The sequence below is a fragment of the Lasioglossum baleicum genome, chromosome 3 (genome assembly GCF_051020765.1).
Source record: "Lasioglossum baleicum chromosome 3, iyLasBale1, whole genome shotgun sequence".
Classification (NCBI taxonomy): domain Eukaryota; kingdom Metazoa; phylum Arthropoda; class Insecta; order Hymenoptera; family Halictidae; genus Lasioglossum; species Lasioglossum baleicum.
In genome coordinates, this window is record NC_134931.1 from 10,549,067 (window position 1) to 10,572,186 (window position 23,120).

A 23,120-nucleotide genomic window follows, 5' to 3' on the forward strand; every position below is an offset into this window, starting at 1 on the left:
GTAGTGGAGGCACTATATAAAAAAGCTTGCCTGGTTTCCAAGAGTGGTACAGTACACCAACCATCCAATTAATGATCTGAATTCATTCGTACTCTCAGCAGCTCGATCTAAATTGAGAAAATAACCATGATAGGGCGCCGGATTGTGCATCGTCGACAGCCGAAGAATGGCGTCGGATGCAAATGATTTTTCGTTGTGACCGCAATTAAGTGGATGAGATAAAGCGCCCTAACGGTTCCCCTGAATCAGCGAAGAATCCTCAATCTACCACCCCCGTGGTAATAGCTCTCCACCGAGCATCGTTCCAACTTAAGAAACGAGTCTCCAGACGCGGCATAATTTTCCCTCGGATTCGCCGATAGAGCTATGACGGCGATAAGTTCCACGACGACGGCGTTCCGTTTCACGTCGACGACGTGGGTAGACCTAGGTGGAACACGGTTCTGCGAGATGAATACCGGTGGATGACTGATGCGGTCTTCGAACATGAACGTGGATGGGTGGGCATGGTAACGTGAGTCGAGCATAAAATAACGGGTCTAATGACGTTCGCTTAACAAAAGCGTTTCGGGACCGCGGCGACGCCGAAAAATCTGGCGGGAGCGTCGCGCCGGAAGCCGAGCTGGGGCTCGTTTCTCTAAACCGCAGGTAGTTGTATGCATGAAGTGAAGTGTCGTTCCAAAAATAGCTGGCTCTCCCTCAGCCGGGGACGATGGTTCGCGGGGGCGTGGGAGCAGGTGTTTACAGGTGTGGAGGTGTGTTTGCGCGTGTACGCGTCGCGTCGGTGCCCGTGTTAGAAGTACGTGGTGGTGACGATGGAAGCGTAAAAGTGATGCTCCCGTACACGTCGACGTGTTCCTCCTCGACTACATGCGTCCTAGTTCGTCTATGTGTGCTTCTGTTCGTTTGTCCGCGTTCCCGTGCGTTGGTGTCCGTCGCGTGTCAACGTGGAAGTGCAAGGGACTGGGCGCGCATCACGTATACCTATACATTATCTAGCAGCCATTTCGGTGGCATCATGGCGTAGCTGGCTGAGTTTACGGGCTGCTCCATCACGCGAGAGCTTAGCTTATCTCAATGCGACACAACATATCTAAGGCTTCCCTCTCCCGCCGGCCGAGAAACTACTGTCGGTAGCGACAGGTGGCAGCCGCTGTGCGATTCGCGGTCAAACCATCCTCGATACCGGCGCGCAGGGCCCCACACCTCTCTCCACTGTTCGCAAAGTTTCGCCGAAGATTAACCCGACGATTTATTTTGCCACACCGACGACGGCCCGTGAACGGCCAACCGATTCCCCGGCAGCCGCGTTTCACGCTCCAGACATTCGAACAACGGTTAATCGCGCGATGCTCCGATAACGTTCGCTGGACTCTGAATAGATGCTTGATGGCACGACCACCCGTCCCCCTCTCGATTACCCGTCGCCGCCCACGCTTTCTGGCGACGTTACTTCCGAACCGATGGATTCCGCCTCGCTGTTGCTTTCCGGGCAAGATTCTATTGGACTGCCGGGACTCGATAGATTTTGATTGGCTGCGACCCTGGCGTCGGGAGTTGTGAAATGGATTGTGGAATACTTGTAGATTCTCCGCTCTGATGGATGAAAGCGCTGATAGGTTCGTTTGGAAAAAATTAATAGAACTTCTGTTCGAATGTTTGAACAGAAGATGGTATACAAGATTGTATTTATTACTATCACAGACAAATTGAGAGATTTATGGGGTGAATTCGTTAGGAAGCGTTAATTAAGAAGCTATCCCCGTGCCAAGAAGTAGGACACCAGTAGTATAGAATAGAGTAGAGTACTAGTAGAGTAGTGTAGAATATAGAGTAGAATACCCGTACAGTAGAATAGAGTTGCGTAGAATATAAAGTAGAGTACCAGTACAGTAGAATATAGTAGAGTAGAATATAGAGTTAAACATAGTACAGTACTAGTGGAGTAAAATAGAGTAGAGTCACGTACTAGTAAAGTATAAAGTAAAGTACAGATTAGAGTATATTATAAGGAAATCATTATGTCTGTATTTCTACATACTTCAAAATGATTAAAGGAATCTTTGAGAATTCTGTTGAGTGTCCTCAACCCGGTGAAAATCGATCAGTGGCGGAATAGTGAAATTAACGGCCATTAATCATTGTTGTTATTTGGAAAGAGTAACCCATCGAAGTCAGCCCTCCAATCCAATATTCCTCGGTCGTCGATGGGGCGTTATTTTGTATCAATTGGTACTAAAAGACACCGTCGTATGGAAGGTTCCAGTTTTAAATCCGGATGTTTTTCGGAAACGATTGTACGAAGCCAACGGGGAAAAGAACTATCGGGGACCGAGTAGGGCAATAAAATTGATCACCTCGAAATCCGCATGATAGGAGGAAAAGAAGAGTATGAGTCCTCGGCAGGGTGGGGTGGGGTGGCGACGCGGGGCGTTCGGGGATGACTGGGTAGCATTAAAGTGCTTTGCGCTCGGTCGAGCTACGAATTTCAATCTGGAGCCTCGAAACGATCGACCCTCCAGTCAGAATAGACCGGGATAAAAGGGAGATTATCGGTTCGTACCTTTTGAAAACTGGAGATACTGAACTTTTCATATCTCGAAAACGACCGGGCTAGTGACCCTGTTAAGTACCCGCGATCAGCCGGGTTCGAGACGAGCCCCGGTTCGCGCACTGCGATTGAAAAACGCGTTCGTTATTAAGTATTCCCGTCGAAGAAGGACGCTCTAAAGTTTTCGAAAATACTTTTGCGCTGGAGCGGCGCGAAGAAGCCCGGTAAACAGATTGCCTGGAGGTGGGGGGAGAGGCATGCTTCCCCTAAGGAAAGCTGCCGGGGCGAGCTCTTTGTCGGGTCGAACGACTTCCTGAAGAAACCCCGAAGACACCACTCATAGCTTGTAACGATAAGACGCATCGCTTTTACTACCATCCCTCCGTAGCGTCGCCTCGCCTCGCCTCGCTCCCGCAGAACGTGCTATTTTTCCACCAAACGATAACATTACACCTCTGCCACCCCCGCAACCCCCGCAACCCCCGCTGGTCCGCCATCGTCCTGAGTCGCCAGTCATAAATGCACTCGGATCCTGCGGTATCTGTCACCGAATGGCGTGTATGATCCCTGACTCGGCTGCTGTGCTCTGAAACCTTCATGGAGGAGGAACGCTGTACAGACACTGGACGCTACTTACGACGCGCAAATATACCCTCCCCCTTCGACTCCACCCCTTGCTTCAACCAACCCCCTTTTTCTAGGCTGCTCTGCCGGTCTGTATAGCCGGAAGGCTCGCCGGTGAAGAGAAAGTGGGCATGTTAGGCAGCACGAAAGAAGAGGGAGCTCGATGTTTCAGTGGAAGGTTGCGAAGGTCCTCGGGGTTGGACTGTGTCCACAAGGGTGCCCGCGGGTGAGCTAGTGGTAAAGGGGGGGGGGTGTTCCAGTGTACACATCACGTATAACCAACGAGCCATCGCTTTGAATGACCTGGCCACGTATAAAATGCATGGGATTTCGCTCTAATGCCGGCCAGGGAGTTTGCCAGGGAGCGTATTTAGTCCCCCGAAAGATGAATGTAACAGGTCTCTTTTGACCCGCCCACCCGAGAAAGGAAATGGGAACCGAAAGTATCCAAAGGATGTACATGTGAGCGTAGTCCTTGCTCTACTCAGAATCGCAAATTGGTCTTTGGGGAGAGAGCAACGGAGATAGAGAGCGACAGAGAGGGGTGGGAGGAGAAAGAGCAGAGGAGAGAGGGAACTCGCCGATGTCGTGCGATGCTTAGCGATCCTTACAAGCCTTTAACGCTTTGACCTCGAGATTTGGCCTCGAGCGAATCTCGAGAAACGGGCACGCGCTTCTATATAGCAGACTCAGACCCTGACCAACCCCGATCCGTGATGCATCAAAGAACCAGAGCTAGACGTAATCATTTCAGACGAGCAGTTCATTATTCCGACGCTGGCATCGCCGCATTCATTCTTGATTCGCTCATTGATCGTTCCCTTGCCTCATGCTTGGGATCCCTCCGAGAAAATAGTGCTAGAGACTCGAATAGCAACGTGACTTTTAATACAATCCGTTGTTTTTTTAACTTTATTTATCTGCATCAAAAATAAACAGAGAAAGAAGGGTAGCCTCTAGGCTAATCAATGAGGACTGTTTTACTTGATGGGTGCTGTGTTTACAGGATTAGTAAGTCCAAATAATAAAAGTATTAGTTCCTACAAAAAGCCTAAAAGTCCTCAGACTGCGAAGAACATCTCGATGCTCTCTTCTACTTAAGAAATATAAAAAGTTGATCATCAGTCTAATGCTTTGGTAACAAAATCTAAAAGAATCCTCGAAGATAAAGTTAATCTCCTCTGGTCTACGACCAGTTTGTACATAGTGCTTTTCAGCCGCTTGACAAATTCAGCAGTGGCACCTAAGTGTTCCAAACAGTCATCCCGGAAGTTTACTTCCAAAAACCTGCTCCCCGAGTCCCAGATGTCCCGGTATTGATTTATTATCGGAAAGTGGACCTTCCCCGGGACTAAGCGCACGTGTGCTCTGTTCGGTTGTAGTTCCCCAGTCACACCGGTTATAAAGCAATTGGAGCAAGCAACAACTCGGCCATCGACTCCGCGGTCGTTTCTAAGAATCATGAAATTCACTGATCAGCGAATTGCGCTAATCAAGGGAACGCGGAACGGTGAATCGTCGGGACGGAAGGACATCGAGTTGCGTCACGGTGGATCACGGTTGGAGTTGATACACACCGGGAACGGCAACGACCAGTTGACTAGCCGGGGTATCTCTCACTCGGCTTGGGTAAAATAAAACGATTTCTCTGAAAGAAGGTACGTGGGCGGTTGCGAGGGCACACGGAGGTAGAAATGATACTAGACGAGGAGACGAACCGGGTGGGGTATGAGCGTAGAGGAGCTGAACACCCTAGGGAGCCGGCAGCTCGTTACGCGAGACGTGGCACAGCTCTCTTTCTCCCTTCTATTCTCTCTCCCTGGGCTTTCCTTCGCCTCTCTCTCTCTCTCTCTCTCTCTCTCTCTCTCTCTCTCTCTCATGCCATTCTCCGTTTCACTCCAGCCCTCGGCCGTGACTCTCTCGAGCCTTGATCCTTTTGCACATCTATCTCCATCCTCGTTTCGCCCCCTGCACTCAGCGCCCCTCGTTCTCGAGGCAACGGCGGTCTGAATAATGTCCCGCGTATACGGTTGTCTCTATACGCGCGTATCGCTACTCAGTAACAAGTGGATATTATGTTACCGGTGCTGATGCCATTGCTACTCTGGACCGCCACGCCGCGCCGTTCACCATGGCTAAGGGGATCCCCTAACATCGATGGCGGTTACGATACCGGCGCCACGCTGTCTCACCTACGCATTTCCTGCAGACTGCTGCTGTCACAATTGCGAGAACGTCTCTCTCCTAAAACTGTTCATCTAAAGTTATTCTTGTTTTACGAATGGTCATGTGATGCTGAAGTGTAGTCCTCGCTTAACACATTGTCTATACGTGGTCACTTAGCTTTTTGCACTCCAATACCGACTTTCAGGTAACACTAAACATGACTTAAGTACATATATGCACAGTGTAAAAGTACGCTCAATTTTATACGTATAAAATTGAAGAAAGAAGATCATTTATATTGTCTACAAAGTCTATAATACATAATTCGTAAAATATGAACATTCAATAATAATGTTCTTATTCGAATTCCACTAAATGGAGATTAAGAAAAGTCACTCAGAAGACAAAAGAATGTCTTATAGAAAACATTAGACTAATTTATTGTTGCGAACATGCGGAAGAATCAAAACCGAGCTACAATTTTTTACAATATTGCCCGACCACGATTAATAATCGATCAGAAAAGTTTGAAGAGAAACTACAGCATGTAGACATTTGCTTTCTCGAATTCCATAAATGCATCTTCATCTCTGCCAATTGGACACAAAAAGCAAGGTCATAGACAGCATGTAATGCGCATTGAACGGTGTACAGAGCTTTTGTGCGGACTTTTCGCCGCTGCGTTTCTCTTTTGATTCCAGCAAGCATTCAAGCTCGATAGACAATGGACTGTAGCAGGAATATGAAGAAAACGTAACCGAATGGAAAGGGGAAGGTTGAGGCGTTTCGTAGAGAACTCGGTAATGACTGTCGCTACTTTTCCAGCATGTCGGAAGCGCATTGCGCCATTTCCGCTAGCCCGGAAGTGCGGTAACAAAGCGCTTCCGGCACGCGGTCTCGAGGAGGTTGTTACGACGGGGCCATGGCGTAGGGACACTCCGTGACATTTCAATGAACTTTGCGGCACAGTCATTTTCTCCCGAAAGTTCATCGGATCTAACATGTGTTTTGGGGGTTGACGAACTTTCGACACCACATTTCTGGCTTCTCGGAGGGATTAAAGACGAGCGATATTACCGCGAAAGTTCAGGAACGCCCGCGAATTGGAACAGCCGCGTCACCGCGCACGTCGAAGTTCTGTTTTCGGTGCGGTGTTCGGCTTCTAATATTCAAACCTCCGTCACCTTAAAATTACAAGACTGCAGGCAAAACAATCGCGAATGCCCGGGAACTTCCCGACGTTGTAATAACGATAGATTGTCGACGCTCTGAAATAATCTTTGCGAAACGCACGACAAACAAAGTTCGAAAAAAATCAATACGTGCGACAAATGGAAGTCCACAATGTAGTCAAAACATTAAGGTGAACTTGCCAGAAAAATATAATGAAAAAGTGATCATCATATGTCAGTCGATCTACAAAATAATCTCGGCGAAGGTCTGTACGAAAAAGGAGTGAAAAAAAATCAATTGAAATGTGGTCACATATTATATTAATTGTTGCATTTACTGGTCTAATGATTCGAATCAAGAAGATAAAGTAGCTTGCTAAACTAGCAAGAGAAATAAAACATTTTTCATTACTTAACTCCTTACCGTATTTTAACGAGTCACGCTCGTCATGAAGGTTTTATGCAAAGCCTAATAAATATGAATCTTATGTCTTTTTTTTTAAATGAAATAAAAATTGATTCGTTTGTAATCAATATTTAAGCATTAAAATGAATGTAGCCATACAAAAAATACTAATTTTCTTTTCTCTTCTACGACATTTTTGGGAATAAAGACGTGTTGATGGCTGTAACTGTGAAGAAAATGATACGGCAAGGGATTGACAAGATGGTGGTACTTTAAAGTTCGAGATTTATTAATTCTTGACCTTTCCCGATTTTTATTTAACAAAAAGAAAATAAGGAGAACTCACGATTTATTGTGAACATCAATACGACTCTCTTGTAAAATGTTTCGAAACGACTCCCTAAAAATTTGAAGTGGATCAAACAACAAGATCTTGAGTGTGAAAAATAAGTGTTTACGAAGACCACGTTTAAAATATTTCCTATCATTTTCCTGGGGATATGTACACGTATTAATATACTTCTGGATAGCCATGGTTCATCAAAGAGGAGCTTGAGTATTTTCCAGCCCAATAATGGTCTCAGGAGGAATGAGTACATTACGTTTTTTGGGACGTTCGTCGGTCTACGATTGAAATGGCCCTCGCAGTCAACTGAGCTCCTCATCCATGAGACACAAACTTTTGAGAGGTATTAAATAATCACCGGTGGGCAATGTAATAAAACAAACGAGTTGGTATCCGAACTGGACAAACCCGCCGCATGCGATCCACGGGTCCTAGTTCGTCCCGAACGGGTATACCACTCGACATCAAAATAAAAGGAATTTCCTTGAGAACGACTATACGATAACATCAACTATAACGTGGAGTTATCGCGGTGCGGATCGCGCCAAACGTGCCAGTATCGTATTGTGCGCGTTGCCGGGCGGAGTGTCTGGCACCGGTCCCGAATTCGAAACGGAACGCGTGCATTCCTATTACTTTTTCCGAACGAGCCTAGCGGCGGACGAAGAGGGACGGTCCGGGTGTATAAAAGAAGCGAAAGAGGGAGGCTACAGGCCAGCGCAGGCACCGCCATTTTATGAAAATTGCACCGCCCGTTCCAGCTGCCCCGAGCGTTCAGGCGAAATATGTTACTTCCATCTCGCGATTAATGGTCGTTATTTTATTTCGAATAACGCGCGTCCCGCTCCATCCCGAACCTCGTACCGAACGCTGCGCTGGAAACTGGCCGGGGCAACTTTTCATGCACCGCATTCATTTTTTTTTTCAGCCGCCCACTCCTCCCGAAAAGGGATGATGACCGGGCTATTAAAAATCTTTCAGCCGTGTCTATCTTCGATCACCGATTGGGATTTTTATTTTAGTTTTCATATTTGGTAAAAGAGAACGTCTCAGACCGCATTCTAATTGAAGGATGTACCGATCTGAACATTGTTAATATCATGGTTGTCCTATTCCATTTATTTGAATGCAGGTCTGCTATATTATTCCTGTTAACCATGATGGGAGTCTGACCACGACTCCCATATTGTACTTTGGATGATATTTGCTGGTCCCAGTAGTACAAGTAGAACTTTTCAAAATGTAGCTGCCATGTTTTATGTACGTGGATCATCATGACGATTCCTTATTTATGCTTATTTTTCCGACATTAATACTTCCAATCTACTTGTCTGACTATAACGATTCTAGTCTACTTGTCTGACCATGACGATTCCAACATAAAAACCGAATCTCCAACATAAAATTGCTCTTAAAACCAGCACTTGATCCATACAACGAGTAATATCACGATTCCAAAGAGACAATGAATTATGGAACGCGTTAATGATTCAAGAGAATGATAATAACATGAGCAACATAAATAAATGAGAACACGCTGGGAAATAGTCACAAACGGGAGAAATGCAGAATGAGCTGTCGCCGATAAATTATTGAAAATGCCATCAAGTGCTGTCTAAATAATTCAAAGGTTAGATATTGTGCATCGAAATCAGAGGTTTCATGTTTAATTACATCAACGCGTAGCAAACTATTTCTTTTCGAAATCATTCTTGCATGCATTTCTGATCGCACGCGTTCAACGAACACTATTACCGCGCACTAAATATCAATCAATTCCGAGTATAATGGGCACAATATCATTATTATTAGTCATCCGTTATCCGGTTACACGGTGCCGGGCAAATAGCTCTCATTCAGGTTGGCGGACAATTTCCCGTCAGACGCGGCGAAATTCCACGGCCGACCGGGCCGTCCCTTATCGAATAATAACGCAAATTGCCAGCCGGCCATGGAGGAGTCTTTCAAACCGAAATAACAAAATTTTCATCGCGGCAATCCGGCCACGATCGAACCCGGGACGAGAGCGAACGAACAAGCGAGCGCACGAGCGGCGTGGCCCGGCGTGGTGCGGCGTTTGCCTCGTTAATACGCCTGATGCGTGATTATCGGCCGCGGCGGTGAATCGTGATTTCCGAGGTCGCGTCATAATTTATGTGCTTCCGGCTTTTGACGACGGGACGGAATAAAATTGTCGGCGGTCCAGCAGCGGCAGGCTTTGTAAAAATATAGAAATGTCGCGGCGATGCGGAAACGGGCACGCAGACGGCCGCGAACGCGCCGGACCGATGAAAAGAGCCGGTCGAAACGCTCGGATCGACAGAGCATCGAGTGGAGGGCAGAGTGAACGAGAGAGTGAGGCGGGAGAGAGGAGCAGAGAACGGCGCTTTGGATAGAGTCCGCGGAACGGGGAGGAAGGGAAAGGATACAATTAAAATTAGCGCAATTCAGTCGCTCGCCGGTAATTCGCGTGCCTGGCATTTATATTATTAAGCCGCGCAAATTTCTCTCGCCTCTCCCCTCCCGCCCCCCACCGTTCTCCTGGCCCCGTAGAAATTCTCACACAGACAACCGTACACGCGTGACCCCGCCGACCCTTCCACTCTTACGCTCTCTACCCCTTTCCCTTTTGATACGTTCCCCCAGCCCCCTTCAGTCCCATCCTCCCTCAACGGCTCGCAGTCTACGGGCGAGAGTTTCGACCATGCAGTCGAGTCACGGCCATGTAGACTGGGAAGAAAATAATTCCGGGTTTTGAAATGAATTACATCTAATTGCTCTTATTACGGGAACGAGAGGGCTTTATTATTCTCTCTTCATCCGCGCCGCTACGCTTACGCCCCTCGCTTGCTATCCTCTGCCCTTTGACCACTTCCTGCCCTTAATCGTATTTGCTTTTTTCTTGCTTTTTGCCGCCTAATCCCACGCGCCAATGTACGCTCCCTCGAAACGAACGTCGAATTGGGGATATTGATGAGGTGCTCTGGGTACCATAGTCAATTTAGAGGGTCTCACTCACCTTTGGATGTGTTCTCCTAGGAAACGCTACCTTCGGGTCGATCTGCAACAAAGAGAAAGATCAAACTGTTAGCAATTTATTCGGAAAGTGTCTCTTTCAATTTCAATATATCAATTTGGTTCATAAGTAGTATGCATCAATGTTTAGTCAGACATTGTCTCAGTATGGTGTGCGCAATTGAAATGCCAGTGATGTTGTACTGTATACAGTCAAACATAACGATATTAACCCTACGTAATCGATTATGCAATGCGATTTCAGAATTCGGACATGTCATCCGATATAGAATATTTTTGTTATATACGACCTCTTCCGTTCTGTCCACTTGAATTTACATGTATTCATTCGTATCACACTTTAACATGTATCAATTTATTAAAGATAAAGACATTGACTAATGTAGGAATTGTTTTAAATTATAGTGTAACGCAAAGGGGTAAGAAAATAATATCTAAATATTCAACAAAGACAATTATATATGCGTCCCCTTTATTGGAAACTCTATAAATGCAAAAGTTTACTGTATGTCGTTGAACTTACTGTAGAACTATAGCACCTAGTTCGCTGTGTTTCAAAACTTTCCCTTGCAATGAGAATGCCAATTCTACAATACAGTAATAATGAAAAGAAAGACAGAAAGTGATTACAAACTTTTATCGACACCTTGCTTCATTTTCAATACATCAGCCGAACGTATGAACAAAGTTGAACGACTTCTCCGAGCAGATGTTCCCGGTTGCAGAAATCATAAAATATGAAGTTCCGAGTTGTCGTATCTGGTGATTCGAGGGGTAATCACCGAGTCATAAAATCAAGTTTCGCGAGAAGTCCTCGGAGAAAGAGAATATTGGTACCGGTCGGCTAGCCAAACTCTCGGCGTGTTCTCCTCGAGCGAGTTCCGTGGGCTTGCCCGCAGGGACTAGGAACAGGAACCAGGTCGGACGTAACCGCAGCTTACGCCTTACGTGGCTAAAAAGCAAAAACCCATCCTGCGGCGTTCCGTCCTCCCCTCCACGTCGCGGCACCATGGAATTCCCAGTGCAGCCGCGACGTAAATTTTCGGCGCGAAATCGAGCCGCTCGAATGTTCGTCCTGGCTTCCCTCGTGACCTTACTTCGAACTTACGTGCGTGAAGCTACGCGGAAACGTACGTGACCGCAGGGGCGTCGTTCCGCCGAGCAGCCAGCCATTCGAGAAGTTTCGACTTTGTCGCTGCTTTGCCGGAGAAATCTTCGTGAACTGTGTTGGGAGCCCTCCATTGGTCCGCGTCAGACCGACTTGCATATTTTCGGTGCGTACGATATCTGAACCGCGATTGCTCGAAAACGTTTGGCATAGTAATACCGACGAGCCGAGCCTCGGCTTCGAGAAAGGTAAGAGCGCTATACAAGCTTTACAAGCCAGGGAAATAGACATCGAAAGTAACGAGTACATGCGGGATAGAAAATAGGAAATATAATATACATTTTCGACAAACATCAAATACTGAAATGTTGACTGTTTAGGAAGAGCTACGTACAATGATTTATATGATGGATTTGTGTCTTTGATCACAAATTATATACAATAAAGAGATGACCCCAACCATTGTTTCCATCATATGTCTGATCATGATTGTCCTATTCCATTTAGTTAAACGTTGTCGTCCTAATGTTCTTGTTAGGCCATAGACGGCATATTTTACTTGTTTGGGCACGTCCTTTCACATTGTCTATTCTATCCACCCGACTTGAATTGTCATATTCTGCTTGTTTGGGACTGGTTCATATATGTTAATTGTCTGACAACATTTGTCATGTTCTCCATGTCTGACAGAAGATTCTTTATTATTTCATTTCCTTGATAGAATGCTCTTTCTTAAAGACTTGTCTGGCCTGAACCTTGTTCTACTCAATTTTTCTGGTCAAAGACAATGCATAGCTCAATTGTTCGACCGCACGCTATTCCTAAGAAGAATGTCTGACCATGTTTGTCTCATTCTACTTTATTGTCGTACGTCCATAATTGCGTATTGATTTTTTTCTGCTTCAACAGGTGTCCACAGGCAATGACTTAAAGAAAACGCTGCCGCAAGGTAGATTTTAATTAAGATATTATCAATTTCTGCTTGAAAGCACTACTAAATATGCAATCTGCGATCGTTTATATTCACGGTTCTGGTAAGTTGTACTCGAAAGACTATATTATACGTTTAATTTCCGAACAATCGTCGGTAGCGCTGATTCGACGATTTTTTTTTTATCGAGGCTGAGTTTCTCGCCGCTTCTCTAAAGTGGGTCAGTTTTCTTGCTTTTATCGCCCGGTTCAAGACGCGGAGCTCGGAGATTTTTTATCGTGGCAACTCCATTTGAAGTATTTTTCTCGATCACTGCCGGTCCTGGAAATATTTGTTTCATTTGGTCGTGTTTCCAAGTTCCAGCTGAAGATGCAATCAATTCTATCGTTTCGAAAGTATCTCATTTTAACTTTATTCAATAACTAATGTCCTGGACCCAGTGGCCATAATCGACTGCTCCATTAATGTTCCCGAGAACTTGAAACACACGTACATTCTTCTCCCTGATATTATCATCATTTCTTCTTTATTAGATTTAAAGTTTTCCATCTGGATTCGTGCTTCAGTACTTTCTTTTTACTTCATTATTTCACGTATCTCCAGAATAATTACTCGGGCATAGTAAACGCAGTAACGGAATGATTTATGATCGTTGTTTCTGTCAATTTCTCCGTGTATTGATCACGGAGTACCATTTCCAAAATTGATTGAATTCATTTTGAAAGCAATCACTTTCCTATCAAATAAGCAGCGCGGTTTCACTGGAGATCTTTTGAAACGTCTGTCATCGTTTCGATACACCGTCGTAATTAAGAATAATGTCTTGGAGATAATCCGCGCCGTTAAAAGACGCTTCATCTTTCATGCCGAGCTTTTGATAAATGAAATGTGCAGGCACAGCTGCGAGCAACAGCGTCTCGTGTACAACTACAAGAAATACTTCTCTTCGCAAACACATCAAACGGCGCTTGCTATCAATATCCTTCCGTTGGGAGGATTTTTATGTCATTCATAGTGATACGAGAAAATTCATTAAAACCCGCAATTCAATCCACGCCCACGTATTTTTCCACTACGAAACTTAACCTTACTTGCGTGGTAGAATCAAGTGGTAGAACCCGATGAATGGCGAGTCTCAATGTTTTCACCTGCATAGCAGAATCAAGCGGTAAAAGTCGATGTCTGAACAGCCTTAATCATTCTGCTTGTATGGTAGATTCAAGTGATGGAGGACAATGCCTGGTCAGCCTTAGTCTTCCTACTTGTATGGTAGAATCTAGTGGTAAAAGTCGATGTTTGGCCAGCCTTACAGTTTTCTGCTGGTACGTGCAATCAAGTGGTAGAAATTATCAAGCAACATTAATCGAGCTTCAATAATTATTATAGAACATCAATGAACTCAATCTCATCACAGGGAACTCTGAATACAATTGAATTTTTTTTTGTCAACATCGAAACATTAATACAGAAAGAAAGGAAGAAGGGATGAGAACGCAGAGAACTTGTTCGTGATAGCTAAGCAAGAAACTGTCTAGGAACGGGGGAGCAGAAATCACGGTATCGTTCAGGTTACATGATCAGAAACCACAGTTTTCCCGTCGCGAATCACGCAGCAAACCGGTGTTTACAAGAAACAAACCTTCAAAGACGATTCGCTAATAGGGAAGACGTGACGTTCCCGAACCCGAGCTTCTTCGGCTCGCGCTGGTTTCAGGCTAGGCAAGAGAAAACGTAGCTCGAGGGGGTAGCGCGGAAGCCACGAACGTGGTAATGACAAGCAAGAAAACCCGCCTCTATCCACCGCCGCCGTCGCCATCCGCACCAACGAGCGTCGGCAACGTTCCTCTCTCTCCATCTCTCTCCCTCTCCTTCTCTCTCCGCTGCGTTTTCTCCCTTTCCTGTTCTCCGGCTACGCGAACCACCCCGTTTGCATAATCCCCTACGGCAAAGTTCACACCGGTCGCTCGCACGCCCCCGGACGCCCTGGAGCACGTCAAGCGACCCAACGTCGACAGCTACAACGACGAGGGTGGAGAGAAAGTCTTTCGGTTTTCGTCTTCCTGCGCCGACACCGTGATTCTTCCTCCATTTCCACCTAACCCCCGACGCCACGTCGAAGAATCAGAGGAAGCGGAATAGTCGTTGGATCCAGCCCAGCGCGACAACTTCGCTACTAGCCCCTCAGGAACAACGGGAACAACGGGTCCCGTGGACAAGTTAGCAAGCACGCGGACGCGAGCTTCGAGGATGAGATTAACTGCCGTTTGACACGCGTTGCGAGCATAATTCCTGCGTAAGCATCGCACCATACACGTCCACCCCCACGATGTAATTGTTCAGCCCTGCCTTTGTTGCGATGGATTACTGCGGTTGTTATTTCACCAACTTGTCCGACGATACGCTTGAGCTTGACGTGATGGATAGTTGCCAACAGCGTTTCTTCGAAATTCTATTTATAATTGCAATTCTTTCGAGTATTTCACGTCAGTTGTAGCTAGATCAGATCCTAGTTGTCGATCGTTTGGTTTACATTGGAAGTACGCACTGATATGAAGTGGATACCAGAGAATTAGAATTTTATGTAAAATAAAAATTATTTGCATTAATTAGTAAAGGCAAGAGCTACATAGATATTCAGTTCTTTTCTTAATAATTTTAAGGAGTTGGAAATAATACAACAGTATCTAAAATGTTTCAAATATCTTTTTGTATTGTATTTGTAATTGATTCCACGTGGAACCACTACAAAAATAATGAACAGTTACTCACATTTATCGCTTTCCCTAAGCAGCCATTGTATTTTAGACTATTACACATTTTTCACGGGCACTGTATCCGCGACCCATTCCGCTGCTGTAGGCGTTAACAGTGACAAGGGACTGCCAGGCCATCAATCGTGGAAATAGATTATTATAACCCGTCGAGAGAAAGAGAGAGAGAGAGAGAGAGAGAGAGAGAGATACAAGGAACGCGATCACGGTTCCCAGTCATTACGTACAATCGGCGAGAAAGATACGGTCCATGATCGACAGGAATTTGTCAGCGGACAGTGAATCGTGCTCAACGAATCGATCAACGAGATTAGTTTCGACGGTCCGGTTATTCGATTCATTTCGTTCGCTTCCGGGCCGGGAGTATCGCGCGGATGAAAGCGTATAGAGAACGATAGCTAGAGAAACAGAGAGAAAAAGAGAAGAAGACAAAGTCAGGGGATCGCGGGAGATAGAACTGGCGGGAGGAGAGCCGGCATTACCGAGAAAAATCGAGAGGCTCGAAGCCATTTTCGCAAACATAACCCAGTTACCCGATATCGCGCAAAATGATCGGCCGCCAAACCACCGTCGACGATGACTGCGGGCGAGGAAGAAGACGACGTAGACGAGGACGACATAGACGACGACGACGGCGACGACGACGATAGAAATTCAATCTGGTTCGCACGCTTGGAAATTGGAAGAGTCACCTATCCCCGACCGACCGGCTGATTCGAGGAGCTGCTGCGGAGGAAAACCCCTGGCTCGTATCGGCAACATTTGGAAAAGTAATCCGGGACACTATTCTTCGCGCCTCCGATCTCCTTCTTGCTCTATCTTTCTACACTCGCGAAACCAGCAAGTGGCTCCGACGCTCTCTATTCGCGAACGAGAAAATTCACGCAAGGATTCGCGGTAATTTCGACGGAATCCGAATGCTCCCTGTCGGAGATGGTTAAATTGTTGGCTGGACTGCTCCCACTAGACGTTCCGGGACATTTCTACATTCACAAGTGAATACTAGGTTCTTTTTCAATCGAAACAATATCGTTCGTGAGTGTCTGAACACTACATGATGAATAATCTACAGTTTTTTTTTATAATTAACACTGTGTGAAAGGGTTACAACTTAAATGTTACATTTTAATATAAAAGAAACACCTTGCGCAGTTGTGCGTCCACGTGTGTGTGTGTGTGTGTCTGTTGCGCGAGGACGAGGTGTCGTTCCTCGAGCAGTGTTGTGGCACGCGGTCGTCGCTCTATGTTTCGTCGCCAACGACGACTCGCGCTCTAAGGCCAAACATACAAAAACCGCGGACAACTAGGCCTTCGTCGAATATGTATTCCGTCTGGAACGGCAGTTAGCGTTCACACTCGGAAGAGAACAGTTCAATAAAGCTTTCTTGTAATTACACGTTTCGATCTCTCCTGAGAAAACCCTTCCACTCTACATTAAATAACACAAAATAGTGAACCAGTCAATTTTTCTTTCATTGCGATTTAAGGTCTCATTAAAAGAGTACGTTCGTCAGGTAAAAAATATACAATTTACGTAACTTAACTGCGTGAACAAACTTGAAAACAATAAAATGATTTTGTGATCGATAGGTTTAGTTGTTGTATTCTTACCAAAAATCATGTAATACTTGACTCCTACTTAAGCATCATATTTTGACAGTTCGATAAACTCGTGCAAAATTAAAGGGAACAGATCTATGCATGAATATGTTTGATGATTTGCAAAGATCAAATCAGATCTCCCGAAGACATCAATGGTGTTTGGAACATCGAATACGTTCCAGCAAAGGAAAGTGTTCCGGCAGAGTTGCACTGTTTTTCATTTCGTTTTACTTTCGAAGCCATCAGTGGTATACGCGGAAAAGTTTTGGGCGGCAAACATATTACGCCGTTCCATTTCCTTCGGGCTTAAAGTTTCGTCTGGCAGAGTATATCAATTTATAATGGATGGATACGTGTAGGAGACACACGGAAGCAGACCCGAGGAGGATGTTATTAAACTTTAAATTATAAATGCAACGGGAAACGATTATAAAATGTCTGGCCGATCGACTTGTGTGCTCGGCGATATGTAAACGATAATTTAAGATTATGTTACGCGTTGATGCTGGGCATTATCAAACAGGATTTCTGTGAACCGGAGGTTGTTGGATAGGAAATGAATTTGTGAACTTTAGCGATAAATTCTCCGTGTTTGGATTGAGTTTACAGGTGATTAGAATGCAAATGGATTTGGGAAACTGGACTGGACATTATAACTAGACTATAACGTTATTGATTACGGTTACTAGCGAATACAGTGGCCGTTTCTCGATTGCTCCTTACTGTCTGTAGAACAATTACGAACACTGCTTCATGGTAGACAGGGTAAAAATATTCGTAAAATCCGACGGGTTCGCGGATTTGTCTTTTTGGGGTTGGTTTCGTGACGACATTCTTTCGGCACTTCATGCTCGACAGGGGTGGAAACCAGATGGATAGAGAGAACGGTTCGAGTGTCATTCAAGATTTAACTACAGTCTCAGCAAGATCGGAGTAAATATCAGCGAGCTACAAGTGGGAGATTTTCCCACTCTCGAACAATCCTCCGAGCCCCTCCCAGTCCTCTTCTCCCTTCGCGATTTCCACCCCGTTCCACCCTTTACCGTCGCCCTATCTAATTCTGTCTGTCCTGGGCACATGGCTCGCCAGTTCCGAAACTTCCGAGCTGCCTCGCCGTGTGCACAATGAGAGCTGAGAGGTTTTTAACAGCGACGAAACTTTTGATTGATGCACCTTCGAGACGCGCACGGTTCGTTGTCTTTGAACCCGGACCGGATCTGCCGCGAGGAAATCGGTAACAAGATGAACTACACCGGCGGAGATCGATCTGTTCGTAAATTAGAAATTAGAAACTAGATCAAAGTTTACCCTGTTCGTTCAAATCTTCTTCGTTCGAACAATGTTTCCCTTCGACGTGTTTCGCAGAGTACACCGAAATAATGGGATTGGAGCCACGGGTGTTCTAACGTGAACATACTGTACCGTGTATTCAGACAAACAGTAGCATCTATCATATTGTCTATGTTTCCTATTTTTCTGTGTAGTTTCATTTTTCTAACTCAATTAACTATTGATTTATACGACTTGGAATAAGTGATTCATAATTTTGTTTTTATACAGAACTGTTTAACTGAGATTGTTCGTTTGGTTAAAGATGCGGGAATAGTATTAAAATAATTAAATGTGTTATATACCTGTATTTATTTTCTTTCGTTAGTTTTGTGATATGTTGGTTCGCAGTAAGGGTTAAAAATGCACGACATTATTGAGTCGCGTGTGCATCTTCCTTGTTGCAGAAATTGATGGAAAAATTGCAGGTCTTTAAAAAGAGGACTGTCTGTCCTCGTTTCTCAAGACTTTGATGCGAAGGCGTAGGTCCGCGCAGCTACGAGGGAAAGATTGCGATACATCACGCGCGATGCATCGCTATCCAAGGAGTAACGCGGGTACCGCCTCCTCATCTCTGCTTTATCGTCCCGGGATTGTCCTATAAAGAAACTTTTTACGCCGCTAATAATCTAAGGAAGTTGAAGGGACGTTTAGCCGTGTTTTTATTTCATTCGCGAGACATAAACTACCCGTGCACGCCAGTTACCCGTCACAGGGGAGGCGCAATCTTTTCTGCAAGGAGCAGATGGCACAAATATAAAACCGGCGCGGGCGCGGCAGCAGTCAAAGATTCCTCACGTATAACTTAATCCGTTTGTTCCACGATATTTCGCTTTCTCTCTCCTCCACCGCCCTATTTCCCCAGGTTTATGGCAATGACGCACATTTCTCGGCTGCTGCAAACTCACTCGAGCCCGTCGCCCGCACGCACACTGAATTTTAATCGGGACTGGAAGACCTTCTCTTATTGGGGGGAATGCCAAAGTAATGAGTTCTACCCGCAGCACGACGTATCCATAAAGAAATGTAGGCTACGCTCGCGGTGAAGCCCTACAATTTTTATGTTCGCACTGGAGACCGCACAGGTAGCCGTATCACGTGACGAGTACGACGACGAGAGAAGCTCTAATTTACCGTGAAACGTTTCATAGCCACTTAATAATCTTTCGTTCAGTTGTTACTACTGTACTGCATTTTCTACTCTCGTTTAAACCACAGAAAATTGCTTATGCAGCTTCACGCATATAGACACATGCAAAATACAATTTCGGTCACATTACTTTTCATATTTTATACTCACTTTAAGTTTTGTCTGTTTAATTAAATGAAATCTATACATTCGCTGTCTGCACGAAATGCTTTGGGGCAGGGCTGATCGTACATTGGCGTATTCCACTTAGACAAAGAATCGGAACTTTTATTCAGATTCTGGGATTTCGTATTTCCACAAGGATTGAATATAACATTTTCTAGGACGTAATTCGTTACACTTTTATTGTCATTTGTGTGCAAATATTACGTAGAACGTTTCATAAATTCTTATCAACGTCTGTGTTGGACAGGTAACAATTAAAATTATTAAAATATTTCTCTGTTTAAAAATAAAATTTTTCAGTGTATAATATTTTACAATTCAACTGTAGTTTATTTACAATTGTTCATCATGGATAAGAAATAATAATTTTAAGTTTGGATGTAAGAAAATAAAATACATTCGACGCGACTGTAGGATTGTATAGCATTTTTGTGTCACGTCTGACTGCAGGCGGACCAACTCTACTTCCCCACGCGACAATAGTTGAATACGATTAGTTTTCGATCATCAGGTTCGAAATTAAAACGCTGTACCATTTATTTGAGAGAATATCACTACTTAATTCACCAAAGCGATTATTTCAATTAAACAAGAAAATTGGTAATGCGTTAAAACTTTGGATCAAGGCTATAGCTGTCGATTTCAGAAATCGCGCCCGGAAAGACAGAATCCAACAATCACGGCCAGGTCGAACGCAAATACGGTCTAAATCCATGGTCCGCGTGAATCAGGTCTGGCAGCATTCGATATCGGTCCATGCAAAGCCATACGATTCCGAAATTCCCACCTATTTACTCGCCGCCCCCGCGTTTCTATTTCCTCTAGGCTGTCGCTCGTCAGCTATTTAAACAGCAAGCACGCTTAAAATTTACTTCGATCAGTAGCCACACTACCGCGGTGGTCTCAAAAAGCAGAGACAGAAATCGCGTCAAAGAAACCTGTGATAAAACGATTGGAAAACTAGAAGGAACGAGGAATAATTATTAAATCAAGGAACAAATAGTTCTTGGCATATTTGACGAGCGGGTGGAGAGAGACGACGTCGCAATGAGAAATTATTATTAAAGTTTAGAGACTCATCCGCTGGAACAACCGTAGTCACGTCAGCCTGGGCTCAAACAGTGAATTCCGCCTTGCAAATTAAAGACAAATAGGCTGAGCTGATTTTGCAGTAAGTTCTTCGGTGTCTTTCATCTTCGTCTCGCGCGCGGGGTGCCTTTGATCGCCGGTGTGCGTCTTTGTGACTCGTTTCTTTCGTTTTTCCGACAGAACACCGCCGCCGCCATCCCTTTGCTCCGCATCGCTCTCGTTACTCTCCGCGACTGTTCTCTTTAGCGGTGTTCGCGATTTTTTTCCGTGCGAGCTTTCGCTCCGTTTACATGGCCGCGAAGCCGACGAATCCGCGAGTCGACAGAAGCGTCGAAGAGGCGCGACAAAACGCCTGTCGGGAAGGGGAGCCAGCAAAAATGGCAGATCTCGTTGAGCAGCTATGAGCGAATCGGGGAAGCGAACCGTCTAAAAGGGAATCGGACATCGAGAAGGTCCATAAAGGACGGAAAAGGGTGACACAGAAAGATGGGGGGTGGGGAGGGGCGCAAAGCCGAACGGACAATACAGTCATCCCCTGAAAACTGGGCCAGAAACAATGCGACGAGATCCCGGATGGAGCGGACGCTCTTCTTTTCGTTATCCTGATCTGCAGAGAAAATTCCAACCTTAAAGCATTCACCGAGAATCCGGCGGCCTTGAACTTCTTCGACAATATGCCATTTTTCTGGCAATTACTGGCAAGGCACAATTTTTGCCATGATGTTCATTACGATTTTTCTGTCTGAGTGCTCTTTCTAATAATACTGCACATGCAACTGTGCTTTTAAATAGCAGTTTCATTGTCGTTAACTACAAGTGTTATTTTATACAGCATCTGATGTTCGTCAGTTTGGCGAAATAAAAGAAATAATTCGATAAACGAGTTGCTCGTTATGGTTGGGTCCATTTTTCAATGTGTATTGTGTGCAACATATATTGTAAAGTTTATCGAAAACAGTGATAAGTAATAAGTGGAACATAAAATTGACTGAATCTTAACCCTTTGCGGTTCTGGCCTAAAATAATTACCTTGCATATGACTTTTTTTCGTTTTATATAGATTAACAATTTAGATTATTATATCATTTTTTGGTTTCCCAAATTTGCTAACGTGAAAATCTTCGTCTTTTAGAGTAAACATTTCTTGGATTGGAAGCTAATATTTTAAAGTTCGGTGGAGAAACGTTTTGTTTGCATCGGTCGCGTTGATTAATGCCGAAGCGTATGCATTTAGGTTCCGCAAACGCCTCGGCAGCTTTTTGTCCAGCCCCCGGGCTCGCTTGCACATGCAAAAAGACGCTCCGGCGAAGTTTCTTCCGCTTCTCCCTCGATTCTTAGAACGGTTCCGCGTCCACGGACGCCAGGAAAACACGGATTCTTCGTGACAAACTTGAAAGTGTATAAACTTTGGTGTTTTTGCTGGGCCATAAAGTTTCCCCTCGGCATCCTCGAAACTGGCTGTAATGGCCGTCGCAACTGTCATTCCTACGTAGCCGGAGATATCAGTGGAACACGGCGAAGTTAATGTAATGTAAGTTATTTGCCATAGCAGATTACTATCGGATGAAACAAAAAGAATCGGAAAGTTCCGTTTCACGGTTGCTCGGTGGAACAACGGGCGAGATTGAGGAACAACATTTCTTCGACTAGACGCTGGAAAGTAGTTCCTTGTTTCTTTCACTCTGTTAAGTGTATGAAGAGAGTGTGCTCTTGAGTGGATCTTGGACACTGAAAAGTTCTACGGTTTTGTGGTCCAATTAAAATCTGACCTATTGTCGACCAACTTGGTCGGACATGCAATGACGTACGTTCTTTCGTAGTAGGGTCCTACAGAGAGAAATAATCGAATATTCTACAAATTATAAAATTGTTTAGAGCTTCACGCACTTTTGTATTCAATCTGTCACACCCCTAATCCATACTCTTGCTACAAATTATTTTTAAAATCTTCGTCGGCTCAGCAATTATTTTTCGCAGGATCTATAACATTTTCCTTGGCTCTACAATTTTCTTAAAAGCTTAGCAACTGTTTTATGGATTGTACAATTTTTTCCTTAAAGTTGTTTCATAGAGTTCGCGCTGTTTTCGTAGATCGAACAACGTTCTAGAGAACTATATAATTACTTCACAGGGGGCCTACAGTTTTCGAAAAGCTCCACAAGAGCTTTGCAACGGCCCATGACCCTTTTTGTAAGTTCTACAATTTTTTGAGGGCCCCACGATTTTATCATGAATACTACAATTGATGAAGTGGTCCAACAATATTTGTGTAGGCTCTACAATTTTTTTGAGAGCTTCACAGGTCCTAGACACTTTGGACAATCTAGTCCGGATATAATATTTCAGATTACTACTAAGATGCGACGTTTTTGAGCACAATTTAGTGAATTTAATAAAGCCATCCCTGCAGAATCTCCACGAGTAATCGTCCCGCTGTTTCACCAACTATCCGAATCACTAGGATCAACTAAAATCATGTTTACGCGAGACTTTATCTCTGCCTCGATAAATGTTTATCGCTGCTTTAAAGTTGGCAGCGGCGAAAGTTTCTTTCCGTAGAACAGAATTACACAGCCATCTGAAACGACGCCGTACGTCAAGATCCGCGAAGATGCACTCGTTACGTCCAGCGACCGCGAACGACGCCGTAAATTAACTCGGAGACTGTGGATTT

General features: G+C 44.8%; 1 protein-coding gene across 6 annotated transcripts in view; it reads right to left on the reverse strand.

The window, feature by feature from the left end:
- The window catches only part of Rbp6 (RNA-binding protein 6), a 1,047,152-nt gene that overhangs the window by 371,212 nt on the left and 652,820 nt on the right, over nucleotides 1-23,120 (reverse strand). For all 6 annotated transcript variants that reach the window (XM_076447554.1, XM_076447553.1, XM_076447552.1 and 3 more), the window contains exon 5: nucleotides 10,285-10,326. In XM_076447554.1, coding sequence (XP_076303669.1) covers nucleotides 10,285-10,326 — 42 coding nt within the window. The remainder of the gene's footprint in view (nucleotides 1-10,284; nucleotides 10,327-23,120) is intronic.